The 20344-nt window shown below is 37.5% G+C and overlaps 1 protein-coding gene across 1 annotated transcript in view; it reads right to left on the reverse strand.

The window, feature by feature from the left end:
- Nucleotides 1–20344, reverse strand: part of LOC132132913 (zinc finger SWIM domain-containing protein 6-like) — a 71433-nt gene that overhangs the window by 13881 nt on the left and 37208 nt on the right. The window contains exons 2-8 of the mRNA XM_059545477.1: nt 18434–18790; nt 16601–16749; nt 15446–15596; nt 7434–7613; nt 4985–5161; nt 4575–4721; nt 3318–3467 (exon numbers count right to left, since the gene is read on the reverse strand). Of these exons, the coding sequence (XP_059401460.1) occupies nt 3318–3467; nt 4575–4721; nt 4985–5161; nt 7434–7613; nt 15446–15596; nt 16601–16749; nt 18434–18790 (1311 nt within the window). The remainder of the gene's footprint in view (nt 1–3317; nt 3468–4574; nt 4722–4984; nt 5162–7433; nt 7614–15445; nt 15597–16600; nt 16750–18433; nt 18791–20344) is intronic.

Raw genomic sequence — 20344 nt, forward strand, 5'->3', positions numbered from 1 at the left:
CAAGTCTGCATCAAATCCAGCTTTTTAATTGGCTGCACTGGAGTCGATTGGAAAGGCTGGTTTTTGTGTCGAGGATTAGCCCCTTAACCAATCAAAAGGCTACAATTAGTGCAGAGGGATCAACATCACAGTCAATTAAAAAACTGAATATGGTATAAGGATTGATGCCTCAACCAGTCTTTTTGATTGGCTGTGATTTACTTGTACCAATTCCTTTTACTGGCTGAGAGGTTGATCCCTCAGCACCAAAATCCAGCCTTATAATAGGCTAGGTTGATCCTTCGATCCAATCTTCTTACTGGTTGTGAGGAACAGAACCTTTTTCATGCAATTAAAAAGCTGGATTTGGTGCTGAGGAGGCAGCCCCTCAGGACCAAATTGAGCCTTTTGATTAGCACCAAATTCAACCTTTTAATTTGCTAAGAGGTCAATCCCTTAGGATAAAATAGAGCTTTTACATCGGTTGGGCAGGAGTTGATTTAAAAGGCTGGATTTTGTGCTGAGGATTAGCCATTCAGCCAATCAAAAAGCTGTTTTTAGAGCCAAGGGAATGACCTCTCAGCCAATTAAAAGGCTGGATATGTTGCTATGTATCGAATCCTAAACCAGTCTTTTGATTGGCTGTGATTTACTTTACATCAATTCCTTTAACTAGCTGAGAGGTTGATCCCTCAGCACCAAGTCCAGTCCTTTTATTGGCTGTGAGGAACCAATCCTTTACAGCCAATCAAAAGGCTGGATTTGGTGTTAGGGAGTCATTCCCTTGGATCCAAATCCAAACTTATCCCTCATATTTTGATTGACTGTAAGCAACTGAACCTAAGAACCAAATCTACACAACTGGTTGGCTGGGCATCATCGATCCCCCAGCACTAATTCTAGGCTTTTAATTAGGCCAAATGAGCTATCCCAGAGGTTTCTATAACTGAATTTCCAACAAGCAAACACAAGGCCAAAATTTGGTGCAAAATTAAAATTCTGTCATTTATTCCTTACCCTCATGTCGTTCCAAACCCGTAAATGTTTACTTCATCTTCAGAATACAAAATTAAGATATTTCTGATGGAATCTGAGAGCTTTTTGACCTTGTATAGACAGCAAGGGAACTACCACATGTATGTCCCAGAAACGTAGTAGGGAGATTGTTAAAATAGTCCATGTGACATTAGTGGTTCAACCATAATTTTATAAAGCTACGAGTACACTTTGTGCACAAAGAAAACCAAAATAATTTCCTGTCAGTGCCACTATTCAAGAGAGTACTAGGATACTTGAGTGTGCATTCCTCTGCTTGAAAACAAGATGCAGTGCATGTGTTGTGATACTCTCGTGAATGGCGGTGGACACGGTCAGGGAAGAGAATAATTTAATAAAGTCGTTATTTTTGTTTTCTTGTATTTTATCAAAAATATCTTAGTTTGTGTTATGAAGATAATTAAAGGCCTTACAGGATTACTTAAGATGACATGTAGGTGAGTAATTAGTGACAGGTCTATCATTTTTGGGTGAGCTATCCCTTTTAACAGCAAAGTGAATCCAGAGCTCTCTGTCCTCGGTTACACATTAATACCACTGGCGACTCATTTGAGGCTAATAATGAGAAGCATCATAATGTTTTAATGATGCCTCTTTGGACCCGTGTGGCTTGCTCCGGGAGGATTAAATGTCCTAATCAAAAAGGATCACAAAGAGGGAAGCTCGAGGCTTCACACCTTTTATTCTGGACACCATCAACCAAATCTTTTTCTTTCTCCTTCCCTAATAAACTCAAAGTTCAGAGCCAACCACAGCGAGAGAGATATAAAAGCCAGTGTTTTGGCTTAAGGAGTGCCTTGTCTACTCTTGGACTGACTGAATCTAAAGGTAGCCCTATACAGCAAGATGGGAGGTTAAGAGGGCTACATTGGGCAAAGTTCAGGCAAAGTTACAGCCCCTACATAATCCACAGATCCGGTATCATGCTAAATCCTATCCATTTACATTTATACATTTAGCTGACGCTTTTATCCAAAGCGACTTACAATTGCTATATATGTCAGAGGTCGCACGCCTCTGGAGCGACTAGGGGTTAAGTGTCTTGCTCAGGGACACATTGTTGTCACACAGTGGATTCGAACCCGGGTCTCTCACACCAAAGGCATGTGTCTTATCCACTGCGCCAAGACTCCTAATCAGGTATAAGTTTGTTAGTTTGTTAGTTGTAAAGGAGCTAAATGAGAGAGTGGTTGAACTAGGTATTGCATTCCAAATTAAAAATACTGGAGAGGGTTTTTTTTTTTCACCTGACCCTCCTTCTCAGACTTAACACACACGTAGGTTGCCAGATTGACGACACCAACACTTTCATTTGCCAGATTCCATGACTGAAATTAAATATGCTGTTTCCCACCAACTGGCAACCCGGGGTGCTGAAAAACAATTGGGTAAACTGGCAGTGGGCGGGTTTCACAAACCAAAATAGAGACCGACATTTCTGGCCTGGAATGCACATTTTCTAATGAGAACAACTGACTGTAGCATTGTTTTTCAGATAAACAAAAGGTTACCTTAGCATATTTCTTAAATATCTGCAAACATATTATAGTATTTTTATGATTAAGTAAAGTCCAAAACTTGCAATTAGCACCTGTAAGGGGTTCTAGTGTGGATAGAACTTTGCACATACACTAGACTAGTGGCTCAACGGTCTCCAACTCGAGTGGGCTTGCTCTAGACGGGTGAACACACCTACCCTTTCTTGTGCCAATCAGAATGGGCATGAACCCAAAAGCAACAATGATGTTTAATTGCAGCACCGTGTTCTCTGATTGTGATACAGTCATCTCTCCAATCAAAGCTCATGAATAAGAGATGGGAACTGAAAACATTAAAATTAAAAGTGCATTAAAAATGCAGCAGGGAAGAATAGACCTTTAGGCTCAGATAAAAGAGACTTATGCTTTACTCTTAATATATACCATATCTTTTTAATCAGAGTATAAAGTAGTAGCATACGTGAGGTTAATTTGAGAGAGGGCTGATCGGTTCTACTACAGTGGTCTAAAACGTTGAAAACTCTTGTTGCAAATGGATGTCATCGATAAAGCAAAAACAGTCTATGGTTTACAGACTGACTTTTCCTAAGTGGAGCACATGGCAAATGAAATATGCTGTATATATATGTTTACATTAACAGTTTTAACTATAAATATTACAGAGGATGCTTAAGATGCCTGACGCTTTAACAGGGTGTTAATAAGACTTGACAGTTTTAGATAATTCATAAAAACACTCTGTAAATAACATGATTCATGCTGCGGCATCTCGTCTCTATGTACCTGAGAAATCTAGGAACCCTCCCTGCAAAATGTCTTCATCCCCGCGGCCCGTTTCCATCAGCGTGCTGAAGAGCGTTCCAATGGGGTCCAAAGGGTGGCCCACCCATCCCTCTGGATTAGTGATGGAGGTCACCCCTTTATGAAGCAGATCTAGAAAGAGAAAAAAAATTGTTTGTTTTGGATGGTAAAAAGGTTGAGTCATTATTAATGAGTCATAATCTGGTTTTCAAGTATTATTGAGTCATTAGTTTCACGTGAACCCCAGAATGCATCATGAAGAACTTTAATTCAAGATGAATCGAGAGAAATTATAAATATTTAATTAAATAAAGAAACAAATGCATAACAGTGATAAAAACAGCACACAACCTACCAAGAGACAAAATCATATCTAGAGTCTGACAGTGTGTGGCGAACAATGGAAGACTGTGATTTCCTATAGCATTTGTCTCGTGGAAATCACTGCACTGGTGTTTTACATAAAGCCCAGAACCAGGCCACAGAGCTGCCTCATTTGAATAATATGAATTATGCGTGGGCACTTTCACCACAACAAGCAGTCATTTGCATTTAAATGCAATTGACCTGAGCCCTGCTGGGCATGAGTGGACATTCAGCTCTATTGAAGAGCATTGCTGCATGAAACTGTTACCTGCCCATTAGATACTGAGCACAGGAACACAGTACTGAAAAGATAATTGGGTAACAATGCTACCATTTTTGGCCTTTTCTGGCACTGTTAATGATACAGATAACAGAAAAAGAACAGGAAATTATAGAGAGAACATGTCAGATTTAAATCACATGTATAAGACACGATCTGCAGCATCAAAGTACCTGTAAATCATTGTATTCAATAAAAATGGGTGATTTCTAGGAAAAAGAGTGGCTATTAGCAATACAATGAGGTTATATACAATCTAAAAAATGGTTTAAAATCTTTGAAATATTATGCAAATAAAAAAAATATAGACATGGGTGAGTTTCCCAAAAGCATTATGAGCTAAGTTGATCATAGAGACTGTTGGTGAATGTTGGCAAGTACATGTTAGTGCATCTGATTTGTCTCCTCCCACATACTGTCTCCTAACTACATTAACAGAAGATGCATGGAAAAGCATGCCACCATTGGTGCTAATGTAAAGATAATGCACTACTGCAACTTATAATCAAATGCTTTTCCCTACCAAATGTTTAATTTTAGCAGCAAGTAACCATTTCGACCAGCAATACAGCCCATTTGAGTTTAGAACTCACCTTTCTTGTGGTTTCGGAAGAGCTCCAGCTGTTTCTGCTGCTGTCGGCGCAGGGTGTTGACGATGGCGATGGCCAATCGCAGTGCTTCCCGTGGGTAACCATGAGATCTCAGTGCATCTACCCTGGCGCAGGCCGTAGGGACGTGTTCTGTGATAGAAACCCCCCCAAAAATCCTTTAAAAACCTCAGATGGGCACAATAGAAACATATTCACATGCACGTAAAAAGGCTAGCAGGACAGAAAATAATAATGTCTTTCAAATTGTTAGAAATTCTTGTTCTCGCTCCCTATAAAGCTGCTATTCATTGTTTTTTTCTTAAACATTGCTGTGCTTTTTTCCTTAATGCTTTAGCCTGCAGAACATAAAGAGGCGAGTCAAGCAAACGTCTTTTTCCGGTCGAGCCGCTCACCATGCCACAGGGGCCAGCCGCGAGAGTCAAAGAGCGAATTTTCAGTGTTGTCATGGTAACAGTAGTTGGTGTAGAGGTCGTCATTGATAATGTGCTGTAAGTGGCTGTCTTGCCAGTGGAGATCGCATGCCTCGATGGCTCGGGTGAAAACCGTCCGGTGGGGCCGGGCACCCAAATCTGAGGATGAAGAGGAGGAGGAGGAGGAGAGACAGGGAAATGGTTAGGAAATTGCTCTGTCATTCTCAATGCGAGCTCTGAGAGCGAGGCCCCCGGGGGCCTGTCAGTCAAGGGCAAACAGTAAAACCTTTGGAAATAAGTCTGTAGATTAGTGCAGCGAGCTGAACTGTCATTCACAGGTGCTGCAGGTACCAACTTGACCGCTGCAAGGTGGCTTTACTTGGGCTGGGTGATATAGCTGTAATAATTATTATATCAAGCCTTTTGACCATATTCAATATGCACAAACAAAGTATACAATGCCATGCAGAGATTCCTATAAACGTTTTTGAGTGATAACACAATTGAAACATTAAATCAGCCATTAAATCAGAAAAGTTTGGGGTCTTATTTGCAGAGGTCAGTCTCTTCTGCTCTCCAAGGTTGCATTTATTTGATAAAAATACAGTTTAAAATAACTGCTTTCTATTTAAATATATTGTAAAATGTAATGTATTCCTGTGATGCAAATATGAAGTTTCAGCACAGGGGTTAAAGCAAAAAAAAAAATCCTGAGCCTGAACCTTTTTCTGGGGATGGGGCAGCACATGCAAAGCATGCAATGACTGCGGCAACTTTGACATTTGAAAGGATACTATGGCAAAGTTACTGCTTTATTTATTCAAACTGATTTTCATTTTCATGAATATGTGGTTGATCTTAAGAATGAAAGCTATATCATACATAGGGTTGGTATCAATTGGATTTTATTCGATACTGGTGCCATTTTTTGATACTTTTAAACTGTATACAGTGAATGACTAAATGGTCATTCTTTATAAAGTAGCAACAATGTCGTTTGTAAAGTACAGTCTTAGGCACATTAGTATTTTCACCCCAAGAAAGGGTTTTAAGCCAGTTTCCAAACATTCGTTTTGCCATTAATTTCAGTGAGATTGTTCAATGCACAAGCAGTCTGACAACTGCCTAAAACTAAGACTTTTGCACAGTAATGTATGTATAAAGTACGTATAATTAGATTAAGTATATTTAAATAAGTGTAATTAAAGTATGCGTTCATAAGTGTTAGCAACCGATTGCTCCCTCGTGATCTTTTGTAAACTGTCTTTATGACAAAGAACTGCACAGACACAGATATTCTAACAGTCTATCGATAAACACACACCTTGTGTCCTCTGTGTTGAGAAAACATTCTGAAAACGTTCTGATTGGCTAGTAATGATAGCTTGGTTGAGAGTGAAAGCTGCTCCTCTCTTACCATTGTTAGGCGAACTCATGGACTCGAAAGTGATAATCAACAAGATTTTTTAATTTTTAATTTTTAATTTTTTTAAATGTAGGATTATTTTTTTCTGCAGCCAAATGCTGCATGCCGGAAATCCGGCACAGTGCCAAAGAACTTTAAGCCCTGTCAGCATCATTATTCCAGTTTTCATTGTCACATGATCTTCAGAAATCATTCTAATATGCTGATTTACTGCTCAAGAAACATTTTCTGAGTATCAGTGTTGGAAAAAATTGTGCCGCTTCATTTTTTTTTTCAGTATTCAGTGATGAATAGAACATTAAAAGTAACAGCATTTATTCAAAGTAGTAACATCATAAATGCCTTCACTGTCACTTTTGATCAATTTAATGCATCCTTGCTGAATAAAGATATTAAATTCTTTCAACAATAAATACATATATTACCGACCCCAAACAGTCTAATAACATTTAAACAGCACATGAAGCACACTGGATTAATGAATCCATCAATTCATTCTTTTATTGTCAACAAAAACATACAATTTATTATAAGAATTTGCTATATCACCCAGCCTTAGTGCATCCCAGAAAAAAAACTCTAATTAAATCTATTCAACCTCTGTGCTAACCAGTCTAGAGCTCATTCATGCCCAAAATACCCATGCCTTAGGAAAAGGGGAAGTCATTTCTTTGCAATTACCTGTCTGGAGCATGAATATTTATAACAAAACACATCATAAAATCTCTGCAGACATTGTCGCCTCGGTATAAAAGACCTGACTAATCTAAAAGTTTGAATAGAGCTATTTCCCCCCCTGCCCCAGCCCTCGCTTTCGCCCAGAGTTATGATTAGCACAGCAAGGACAAAAGCCAGGGAGGAAGTACTGAACCGCTGTTATTAGGGGCATTCCATTAGTCACACAAAGCCTAATAAAAGGGGCGCACGGAGGCACGGTTGATTAAAACACCTCGTTTCTACCCCCACCACCATGACACACACACACACACGCACGCGCATGCTTACCTTGGTTGCCGTGTGCACCCTGAGGCAAGGCATTGGTTAAATTGGGCAGCTCGTTGCCATGGTTACCATCCTCCAAGGGACACACGTCCACACTGTTCCACTTCTTGAGCTGCCTGAGCCAAGCGGCCTTCTGTTCCAGCTTACAGTGGGGGTTCAGCACAATACACATCCACAAGGCACCTGGGAAAGACAGGGAGCGTCAACACAAAGAAATATGGAGGGCTGCTTGGCAGAAATAAATGATGTAGACCTCACCAAACAGCCTCTGAATCGGCCTGGGAGGTTCATACGGTACAAACAGACAGAGAGCTTCATTACGTCTGACAGACAAACAGATAAATAGGTCAGCTGACCGCTCCACTGAACTCCGTTACTTTTAACACAGACAACCTCCAAGAGCTCGTCCAACTATGTCTTTTCTGCCCCACTTTAAATTTGATTGTAATCATATAACCATGAGTCACTAATGACAGCAATTTCTCAGAATCAGCATCATATATTTTTGCTCATGCTTGCTGAAATTGACAAGGAACGGAATGCTAATCTTTTGATTGGATGTATAGCTCTAAAATATGATTTTTGGATTTTTTTTGACATGCGTATTGTTGGGATTTAACTATCTATCTATCTATCTATCTATCTATCTATCTATCTATCTATCTATCTATGCGTTTATGTATGATGACATGTAATCTGGATTACATAATCGTAATCTGGAAAATGTACCTAGATTACATTACGCTGTAAAATACCCATAATCAGACTACAATTTTTATTGATAACATGATTACATATTCACATGCAGATGAGTCAACATAATATTTCATGTTTTTTATTAAGTGCTTAATTTTGATTGATGTAATTTCAAAATAATAAACAACAACCATTGAAATATGTTTTCTTTCTCTTTGTATTTTTATATATGTAAAATTATATTTTTCTCATCTGTTGACCAGCTTGTCAGTGGATTTAGGAATTGACAGGAGGAAAACCACTTCTAATTGGACAAGCTGGCACTATTATTGGCCGATAATCTCAAAAAAAGTCATAGCATAGTAATAGCACAATATCTGTGCAAATGGCTGCTGCCAATCTTGATACAAATGACAACAGCACTTCTGTTAACTGCAATATTCTTATGATGACAAGTCCAGTTGAAATGTTGGTTGATGAAAAAATAAAATAAATGATGGCAGCCAGTGGCGTTTCTACTCTATAAATACACCAAATGCTCACAATCCCTGATTTAAAAAAATAATAAAAATAAGTTAGATGGCATCAATCAAGAAATACAGGCCTCTTTCAAGCCAAAGGTACAAAGAAGTTGGGCATAAAGCTCCGGATCGATATGTGTACGTCCCTCACAGGACAAAGCTGCAGAACGTCACCACCGAGCAGCCGTAACCCACAAGGTTCATCTCGCCTCTAATTCATCCCATTGGCTGCATTAGGCAGTGATGTATGGAGCCTGACACGAGCGCCGTGCCATACGGATTGTGTATGATGGTTTAATCACTCCCAGAGTGCTCCACAATGACATACTGAGAATACCTGCAAGAGCCAGCTGAGAGAACGAGAACCAGAGATGGAGGAAGGGCGAAGGAGAAAACAACGAGACGGGGGGAGAAATGAAGCGAGCGGGAGAGACAAATCTATGATGGCAGAAGAAGAATTAGATAGCGGCGAGAGAAAAGAGGGGAAGACAAAGAAGGAGAGAGAGAAGGAAAGCAGGAGGGAGAGATGTGAGGAAATCTGGAGGAGCACGGGAGACTTGTGGGGGATGGGACCGAGTCTCGGCTCTTTGTTTGGGCATGAAGGACAACAGACGCGGAAGAGATGAGAAAACATGCACCACAGAACATGCAAACAAGACGCAGTGGTGTATCTGAAAAATGCAAATCTCAGAGACGTTAATTCCTCTCTATGACAAGAGAAGACTGGGGACAGGAGTCAGGGTGCAAATATAATATAATATAATATAATATAATATAATATAATATAATATATAATATAATATAATATAATATAATATAATATAATATATAATATAATATAATATAATATAATATAATATATTATATTATATTATATTATATTATTTTATATTATTTTATATTATTTTATATTATATTATATTATATTATATTATATTATATTATATTATATTATATTATAATGCCTCTATAACAGGAGTAGGGCTAGAAATCAATTGAATATTACAGAAAAACTAATTTTAATGAATTAATGATGCTTGGTTCATGAACATCAGCATTCTTCTGTGAAAAACAGAAGACGTCAAATTCAATGTCCTTACAAACAACTTGTATAGCTTGATTTGTGAGTGAGTCGATTCTTTTGAATGACTCATGGATCCAGTAAAAGATTCACATCTGGAGTTCTATTTTAATAAATGCTACTAAAACAGTGCTTAGATTTGCTAAATTAAACCGATTCTAGATCAGACAAAAAAAAAGTTAATTCACCCATTTTCCAATCGCCCATAACTTGCCGATAACTAGCTAGTGAACATTCTTAGATGGCATCTTTAACACTTCCAGTGTAGGGAACTTAAAGTCGAAAGGTTGCTTATAAACATGTATTAAGTGGAAACGAGAACTGGACAATTCCTTATTGTTACCAGTCTAGACAGGTAGTAATGAATCTGCTATGCATAAGTCAGTAAATACCACAAACATCAGCAAATAAGACATAATAAAACATTTCAAAATATTTGTTATGGCTAAACCAAAGCTAAACTTGCCCGTCCGGTCCAGTATCTCATGTCTGATTAAAAGCAAAAAATGGTTTTAAAACAAGATCACAATAAGCAAACGGACACATTAGGGAGGGTAGCATGCTACACGCTAATCAAAACGCCGCTGGCTATTTAGTCGCCATTGTCTTAAACTTGCTGTCTACACGCCTTTGTGTTTGGACAATGTGAAGGATTAGCTCTCGCTAGTGTAATTATGTCAGCTGAGAAAAGTCGTGGCCTAATTTCCAGTCTCCTCCGTCATACGCAACCTAGATGAAAAGGAGTCGCTTTCAGCACACAGGCCCCTGTGCCCAGATTAATTAAAACAATATTGAGCTTCGCTGAATAAATTCATCCACACACGCACAGAATCACATGCACACATACCTCCCCCTTTGCTCCGACCGTGTCTTTCACGGGCCTAATTTGAGCTTTCACTCTAAATCTCATCCCTGCTGTCAGCACGCCTGTCTCGAACCGAGAGCATCCCAGGGTTCCACTCTTTCAGAAACACACATGCATAAACATAGCGAATGCTCAAGAAATATGGGCTTTTCTATGGGGTCGACACCGAGCAGGGGTGCGTTTCCCAAAACCATAGTTGCTAACTAAGTTAGCAACTTTGTTGGTTGCAATTAGGGCTGTAGCTATCGAATATTTTAGTAATCGAGTATTCTACCAAAAATTCCATCGATTAATCGAGTAATCGGATAAAATGTGTTTTTGCTTAATTAAAGTGCAATATTAATTATGCAAGAGAAAATAAGACTCCTGGGTCTCTTAAAATGAACAACTAAGTTTCTTTTTTTAGAAAAAAAAACATTTTTATTTTTTAAATTCATAGAATGCAATGCATACATCAAAAATAAACATTTAATTATTACCCATTGTTTCTCTGTCTGTACCTGTACTGTGAACAATGACAAAGTTGACAGATGAATTAAGTGCATTTAAGTGCCATTCAGTTGGGGTTTTAAATAAAGCATTTTCTGAGATGCACATTAAACATTAAACACATAAAACATTAATTTAATTTATCTTTTAATTATTGAAAATCCACTTAACTTTTTGTTAACAAAGGGGATTTACTATACAAAATAAAACATGGAAGAAATGTGAGATTAAACCTTAAAAAAAATTTTTTTTTTTTTAGTAGTAGTAGGCTATGTACAATCTGCTGAACAATAGTCTTTAACCGGACTTTTATTTTGACGGGTTGACGTACCTTTACAGTTCTGTGTATGTGATGTGACGCTAGTTTTACTTAAATCAAACGGTCAAATGCTCATGAAGTGACTGTCAGAGCAGTTCTGGAGATGTTGTTCATGTGTTCACGTCCTCATTTAGTGAGACAGCAGATGCTGAAATCACCGCTAGCATCACGCGCGCTTCAGTGTGTTAATAAACAGAGACGAGCTTCTGCGCCATTCATTAACAGAGACACGCAAAACATGCAGGATTCATATTTTAATAGACTGTTCCGGCTTAATATTTACAGATATAAGTCCATATTGTGATTTGATGTAAGTGCAATGACCTATTTTTGGATTAATTCATTCAAAATTTGGCAAATTCCGTGTCATTCCGCGCTAAACTGTAAATTCCGTTTTTATGACTGGATTCCGCGATTCCCTACGCGTATTCTGCATCACGGAAATCATAGGGCCCTAGTTGTGGTATGCCAGCTCTATCTTGCAATGGACACAGGCCACGACGTTCTCTTTACGTTTGCCTGCGCCCTCAAATCAAAACACTGCTGACTCCTTGCGTCTCCTTACGCTTTGTGGGTGACGTAAACACGTTGTGTCACATTAAAAAAATAATTGCGAAAGAACCTGACGTGAGATTTAAAATAAATTAAAAGAGGCTTCGAGGCAGAGGAATTTGCCTCGATCATTTTTTGTAATCGAGTTACTCGAGGAATCGTTTCAGCCCTAGTTGCAATGCAATTTCCCATTGCCAACCAACTAAGTTTCAAACAGGTTAGCAACTATGGTTTAGGGAAACGCACCCCAGATCGACCAAAACAATAATATAACATACAAACATAACATATAAGGTTTTTGTTGGAAAATAAAAAAATTACATTTAAAAGTAAAATAATACATCAGAAACAATCATCATCATTACATAATATTGGAATATATTGGAAATAATAGCAATGATAATAAGATGGACAATCTTCATCATCAATTTAATATCAGATCATATACGAGTGCTAAGGTTTTTGCTGGGAAATAATTTATCATATATGATTAAAAGTAATAATATATAGGGAAATAATCATCATCAGTATATAATATTGGATAATACATTGGGGAAAAAAAATCATAATCTTCAATATAGAATGTAATGTAAGCTAATCCAATATAATATAATAGGTGGCAAGGTTTTTGCAAATAAATAAAATCTGATTTATGAACTAATGATGCTAGGTTCTTGAATGTCGACACTCTTCTATAATGCTTGATAAAATAATAAGACATTAATGTCGATGTCTTCACTGGTTGCACACAACAACAAACACACGGCGTCTATACAACCAGTAGAGTTCGACTGGTGAGTGAATGATTTATGAGAGCATGAACATAGCAAATGCTCAAGCAGTGTGGGGCCAATGGAGAGCAGAGCGACTGCCACTAGCAGCACCAAACGTAATTGTGAAAATAATGAATAAAAGCGATCCGAGACCTGCCTGATGCAAGCGTGCCTTTGTTCCCCCAACAAAAGCGACTGGCTCGCAGCGAAGTGAAGGATGCTGGGAGGGGAGAGTGTATAAATCTGGGCTGTAATCTCCCTCTGGCACTCGCTGGCAGCCGTCTCCTCCGCTCCTCATCCTCAGCCTACCTGACCGTCGGTGTCAGATTAAGTGTCCGGGATTTAATGAAACGGTCTTCACATTATCGCGCCTGTCAGGGAGGAAGAGGAGGGGGCAGCCTTCATAACGAAGACTTCTCCAATTACGCCGGGGCTTAGAGGGCCTGACAGGTGTAATGATTCATCTGAGAGAGGGAGAGAGAGAAGATGTGCCCCTCCGATCTCGCTCGCCTCCTCTTTTTAATGAACCAGGGCCCCTCCACGGGTTCTTCAGGGGTGTAAGAACTCTGAAAATGGCGGGAGAGTTTAGGAGCTTGCCTGGAAAAAAAACACCTCCAGCGTTTATCTGGATCAAGTCTCAGCCTCGGTCCACACATCCACAGAAAGTTTGCCAAATCGCCCCAAAACACAAAAATAAAATCATGAGAGCTTAACAAAGCTCCAAACAGATTGCCTTTATTGGCTAAGCAGCTCACAGAAATCAGGATGCAAAAACGTTTCTATAAAATAGTAAAGTTAAGTTAAATAAAATAAAAAATATGAATGCAAATGATTTTTGTTGAGAACTTATAATAGTAATAATAATTATTATTATTAAAATTATAATATATAATATAACGTATGCCCAAAGGGTTTTATAAGGTGTAATAATAATAATAATAATAATAATAATGTCCTTGTGGGCTGTTTTTGGCCAAAAGAAACTGTAAACCAGACCAGACGTGAAATTAATCTGAAGTACACAATACATATTGCAAACTGGATTTTCCTTAAATCCTGTATGATGCAACATTATAAGCATTTAAGATTTGTGTTGGTTGGGAGCCCCCATCCAGGGGCCACTCTTTGCACAGCAGACTTCCCCTTGACACACAAAGGGCCTCTCTTCTCCTTCCTGCAGCCTCTCCTCATCCTCCGTCAAACAAAAATGTGACACAGAAGGCCTCACTGCACACAAACGCAGACTAATCTTGATCAGCCCCGTAAATTCCTCAGCTCGGACACAAACACATCAGCCCCTAAACTTTCAAACAGCGGACAGAAACATACTCTACACAAGTACTTTAAAGTCTTTTCTGCTCACCAAGGCTGCATTTATTTGATCATAAAATACAGTAAAAACAGAAAGATTGTGAAATATTGTTACACTTTAAAACAACCATTGTCTATTTTAATATATTGTGAAATGAAATTTATTCCTGTGATGCAAAGCTGAATTTTCAGAATCATTACTCCAGTCTTCAGAATGTCCAAATAACAGAATAAATTTGAAATAGAAATCTTTTCTAACATTACAAAATGTCTTTTCTCTCACGTTTGATCAAGTTAATGCATCCTTGCTGAATAAAATGTTTTCTTTTTATGGTAATGAACATTATGCATTGCTTGTTCTCTAACAGCAGATAAAGTACAAGTTTACTCAAATGCATGCAGCAACACCAGTGCAAAAACACTGAGAAAAATCTCGCCTGCCTCACATCATGAACTGCATTTGGCCACATTTCAACACATGAGATCAAGCATTGAGTATCTAGAAACGTTTGCGCTCACATACTTGCGTAGTTATCTCATCAAATGCTTGAAAGTCCGATATTCAGGTCCATTGGTCTAGTGCTTATCTCCCGCTCTGCTTCTGCGCTTGGCACCCAGGGACCTGGACGCCAGCAATTGTGCCCACTGCCACTGAGTGCCAAGGCAAAATTGATGAAACATCACAGGATTTGAGAACTGGCAGGCTGACACGATGCAGTGAGCCAGTCACAATTAAAATGATTACACGTCCTTCCAATTTTCACCGCTTTCATTCCGATAGTGCTGATAGCAGAAGACTGAGATGGAAAGGCGGAAAAAGCATGATATATTCCTTATTTATACTATGCTAGGTGGATTAAATGGCAGTAAAACAACATTTGTTGTTGGCTCTGTGCATTTTGATCCAGTTACAGTAATTGAAGCAATAGAAGCAGGGCGCAGCACTTCGGAAACGGCCTAAAGTGCGTCGCCGCTTTCTAGTGCTTAGGTTCGCTTGTGTGCTTACCACAGTATTTTTTAGACGGAAACACCCAAGAGGGTTTTAAGTGGGAAAAGAATATGCAATATTTATCGAGAGCAAAAGCTACGAATATGCAATCTGGCAACGGCAGCATCCTCTAAATGGCCGTCCTCAGAGACGCAGGTGGATTTTAAACGAAGATCCGCACAGACGCTGAGTGCAGTGAAGATGGACTCGAAAAACACGGATAACCGAGAGAAACAACACAACCAACTGAGCCTGATCGCTGCTGAACCACAACTTACATGTTCCCATACAGATGCCACTTAAGACCTACATGCAACTAGCAAAATAAGTCTTACATGCAAAAAAATAAATAAATAAATAAACATACAGCTGAAATTCTGGTGCTGAATGCAAAATGTTTGTTGTTTATGTTGTTCTCACCTAACTCGTCCCACAGCTGCCGGTATTTGTCCGTCATGGTGGTTCCCTGCTGCCGCCAAAGAGCCAGCCGCGGGTCAGCCATGAACTGCTCTGTGATTAGCGTTAGCATGCGAGCGCCATTTGAGTCCCGCATCTTCAGCATCTCCCGCACCTGAAGAACACATGCAAACACACACAAGATTTCAGCACATGCACCAAAAATGTCTCCAAACCAGATATGATTAACAATGAGAAATCCTCCACGTTTAATGTTAATCTGCACTTTTGATGACAGAATATATTATTAGATGCTTTATTCAGATTTGAATCCTGCAAAACACGCTACCATTTAGAAGTACTTCATTAGATTGTTATTCATTTATTTATTTTTCACAAGAAGTCTCTTATCCTCACCAAGGCTGCATGTATAAGATCAAATTTTATTACAATTTAAATAAATGTATTTCATTTTAATATCTTATAAAGTGTAATTTATTCTTGTGATGTAAAGCTGTATTTTCAGCATCATTATTCCAGTCTTCATTGTCACATGATCCTTCAGAAATCATTCTAATATGCTGAAGCACTGCTCAAGAAACAATTCTGATTATTATTGTTATTTCTGTTTTTATTATGTTTAAAACAGATGTGCTGCCCAATACTTTGTGGAAATAGTAATACATTTTCTTTTTCAGGATTCTTTAAATGAATAGAACGTTCAAAAGAACACCATTCATTTGTATAACATAACGAATGCCACTTTTGCACAATATAATGCATTTTTGCCAAATAAAATAATTTCTTTCACAGTAGTGTGGCTCCACCCACAGTGAAATCACATTGGTCAAAAATGTAACAACTTATGCATTAAACATGAAATGTTGTTTAACTGGGTATGATTTTGTAATATCTTGAAGTATTTTATTTTCAAACAGAATATCTTTTTTTCAAGGTTACGTCATGCATGAAGTATTTTGTTCTTCTGTTGTCCAGAAGAAAATGTTTAGAATGTTGGTATCCAAACAATTTGTAATTTTTTTCGGAATTGAATGGCTACCGTCAACGGTTTGATTACCAACATCATCTTCTGAGCCGAAAAGAAAGAAAGAAACTCGGAGAGGTCTGGAACAACATGAGGGTGAGTAAATGCTGACAGAAACTAGCTCTTCAGCCCACCTTGGAGAACAGGAGATTGAGCTGTTTGCCCGAGCCATGGTATCCCCCCTGGGACAGGAAGAGTTTGACCTGCTCCTGGACCTGCTCCTCGTCCAAATGCCAGCAGTTCTCATCGTCCACGCTGGCTCCCGCCGTGGGGTCCGGGGCCCCTGATTTACAAACATACAACCAAGTGATCAGTGAACATCATGGTGATGATGTTTACGTTGACCAAATGGGATTTTCGCTCAAAGTCCATAAAATGAGGCATTACAGTTTATAGTCATGGAAAAATCAAAACCAGAGATCATTTATCAGCCAAAATTCTTCAACGCAATTAGTGCAATCAACACAGAGCCTTAATGCGATGCAGAAGCGTGACTGAGGAAACCCCTGAACGCCAAACAACGGCTGATGATTCAAGCGCCGTCAATAACACTGAGGGTCTACAGTGAAGATTTATTAGATGCCACATCAAACCAACTTCCTGCATTCCAGCCATGACCTCACACAGGCCCGGCCTGATGAAAGCACTTCCTTTCCCCCACCATTCTGCAATGTGCCATTTGCTTATGCATTTTCCCCCCTATAATTGACACATCCTCTTTAGATTTCCCATTCCCGACAAAAGTGAAATATAATATGACCATTGTGTGCCTAATGCCGAAACGATAAGAGAGATCAGAAGAGTCTTTCATTCCTTTTAGATTTATGTCATCAGAGTCTGGGACCATAATACTCAATCCAACAGCTCCAGAGCCTAGAAACAGATCTAATGCTAATGTACATGTGATTAACAATATCAGCCAACTCGTTCTTTTTTTGTAAGGGTTCGATTACGGATTTTAGGATCTTGTTTGATATTTTTAAGTTCAGGGGATCTATTGAAGCGAAGCCTTCAGAGGATATCTTCATGTTTGTGATCCATATTTAGGAGCTAATTAATATTAACGACCATATTTCTCAGTGCTGTTGAGATGGAAAACTGGATAATCAATGGTCATTAATACACAGACACCTTAAAGGTGCAGTAGAAAAAAAAACGCTTGTTTAATTTAAAGGATTAGAAAGAGGGGATGGGAAATTATTTATGTAAAATAGATCAATTAATTATTTAAGTAAAAAAATGCAACTAAACTCAACATAAAAAAAAGAACAATTATAAATTGTTCTGTATTTTATTTATTTGTATCTTTATTTAACAAAAATTTATATTAAACTGCACTTAAAATTTTTTTCCAAACAAATACTACTGGAGGGCATTTTACAAGAAAATACTATTTCTGTCCTTCTACTTCAAAATTGTACATTTAATTCTTACTTGTGTTACTGAAATTTGTGTTGTGAAATTTAACTAAGAAAATAGTTTCATAGTAATTCCTACACCATTTCAAGGTATGAAATAAATTAAATATATTATTCTGAATAATATACAAAGAATATAAAAAATATATATATATTTTTATAAAAAAAATTATAAGGAATAGAATTATCTTAAGAATAAAAAAAATGTGCAAAAAAAATCAGAATATGGACACTCTGACGTCATAAAACTAAATCTGTTTTAAACTCAACATGACAAAAATGTCTTTATTTTATGTATTGATTTATGTATTTTATTATTATTATTATTATTATTATTTATATATATATATATATTTTTTAAATACAAATAACATTTTTCTATTTTCTAAAATACAAATAACAAATATTATATTATAGAAACTACAAAAGCCAGCGAGTTTAGCCTGGTTCTGGTAGTTAGCGTTGTTAAGACAGTAGGAATGTCAAGCAGTAATGCTCTTGATATCGAGGGTGCTTTAAGCGCGGTTCTTACGCGCAGCCGGAGCTCACCGTGCACTTGATTGATCTCTGAGTTCTGGGAGAGAATCTCGTCGGCTAGTTTCTGGGCCGTGGGCAGCACTTCTGTGTGGTGGACGGTGATGAGATACTGCACAAACTTCTGCAACTGGTCCCTGTTCATCTGGAATAGAGTCTCTGAGATGGGGAGGTGAAGTTTGACCTGCTCGGGCCGCCGTACGCGGTACAGGGACAGCGCCACCACATGGGCGCAGTAGAAGATGTCCTTGTTTCCACAGCCGCACGTTACGGAGGTGATCTTGCAGCGGTCGAAGCTAATAGCTACGCTGCACACCATCTCAGGTTCTGACGGTGTGGCCGGTTCTGTTACTGTGCCGCTCAGATGGAAACCTGAGAAACAGAGAGAGAGAAAGAGTTAATATTTTGGAAACGGTGTATGCTATATTTTGTTCAACTGATCGGACGGTCCAAAAAAAATTCCATAAATATTTTGATCTATTTTCTCTAAGAGCTTTGATGCTACGCTTAGCAAACGTATGATCAGGCTTTATTTTTCCAAAATGATCATTTTTCCTCTAGTCTAGTGGATTATCAAACAAACAAATAGAAAAAAATAAATTACAATTTAATTAAAATAAAAACAAAATAAATATTTAAATAAAAATACTTTGATTAAAAAACTAAAAAAACTCAAAAGGCAAATCTACAAAAAAAAAAAACAATACAATAAAAAATTTATAAAATGAATAAAAAAAAACTTAAAAACTTAATAAAATTAAAAGCAAAAAAAATAAAAATAAAACAAATAAAATCTAAAATAAATGTAAAAAATAAATTAAACAAATAAATCCCACTGACAGAAATGAATTCTTGAACATTTCAAAAATCGGAATCTTCAAAAAAAAAAAAAAAAAAAACTCCAATTATAAACTATCTGGCTGCATAATCAGACACCTAGCAACCCACTGGAACACCTTAGCAACCATCAAGCTTCAAATCTCTCTTTAAATTGCTCAAGTTTTCAAAGTAGATAATGGGTAATAAATTATTTCAACATTAAATTTCACGATAAAGTGAAATTGGATACAGGCTCACTGTAAAGAGAGAGAGAGGATGAGGAAGTTTCAGTCTCCTGTTGGTGAACAGATGTGTGTGTGTGTGTGTGTGTGTTGGGGAGGGCAATGTGGGCGGAGCTGCTCGGTGACTGGCGTGTGCTACTACAAAGGCAGGACTACATAATACAGATGCTCATTTGAATACTTTTTGAAGTGTCAATCCAAAAGAGGCGGAGAATCGTACATTTACTAGGAAGTAAAGCAGACATTAATGAGCGTGTCACAGCCGCCCAACGCCCAGGGAGTTTAAATGTGCCCGTCTACGACTGACTTCACTTCCTGCTCAGACTGCTTCCAATATTTAAACACTTAAAGCACCGTGTACTTCACATGTGCCTTTGTAATTAAAATGGAAGCAGTAGGACAAATGCAAACAATAGAACAGTTTATTCAAAAATTAATTCATAAAAACAACGAAACATACAATAACCACATACAAAAACTAAAATAAAAAAATAACTAAACTAAATAAAATGTAGAAAGAATAACAAAGAAATTAAATAAAGTATTTATACAATTTTAAACGTTGAATGAACAATTATTTTTTATACATAAAAAAGGCAAAAAAAAAAACAAATTTAAAATAAAATCAATAACACTTAAAAATAAAAGTAATTTAAAAACTTGGAAAACTATCTATTTAAATAAAATATTTATTTTACTTATGTTATAAATATTTTTATAAGTAAACTAAACAAAAATTAACAAAAATTTCATAAACATTTCAAAAATCTGAATCTAATAGAAATAAATATTTATTTATTACATATTTAAAAAAATAATTACGTAATACATATATTTAAAAGAAAATTTACATAAAGGACTTTTC

Source organism: Carassius carassius, chromosome 49 (genome assembly GCF_963082965.1).
Source record: "Carassius carassius chromosome 49, fCarCar2.1, whole genome shotgun sequence".
Taxonomy (NCBI): Eukaryota; Metazoa; Chordata; class Actinopteri; order Cypriniformes; family Cyprinidae; genus Carassius; species Carassius carassius.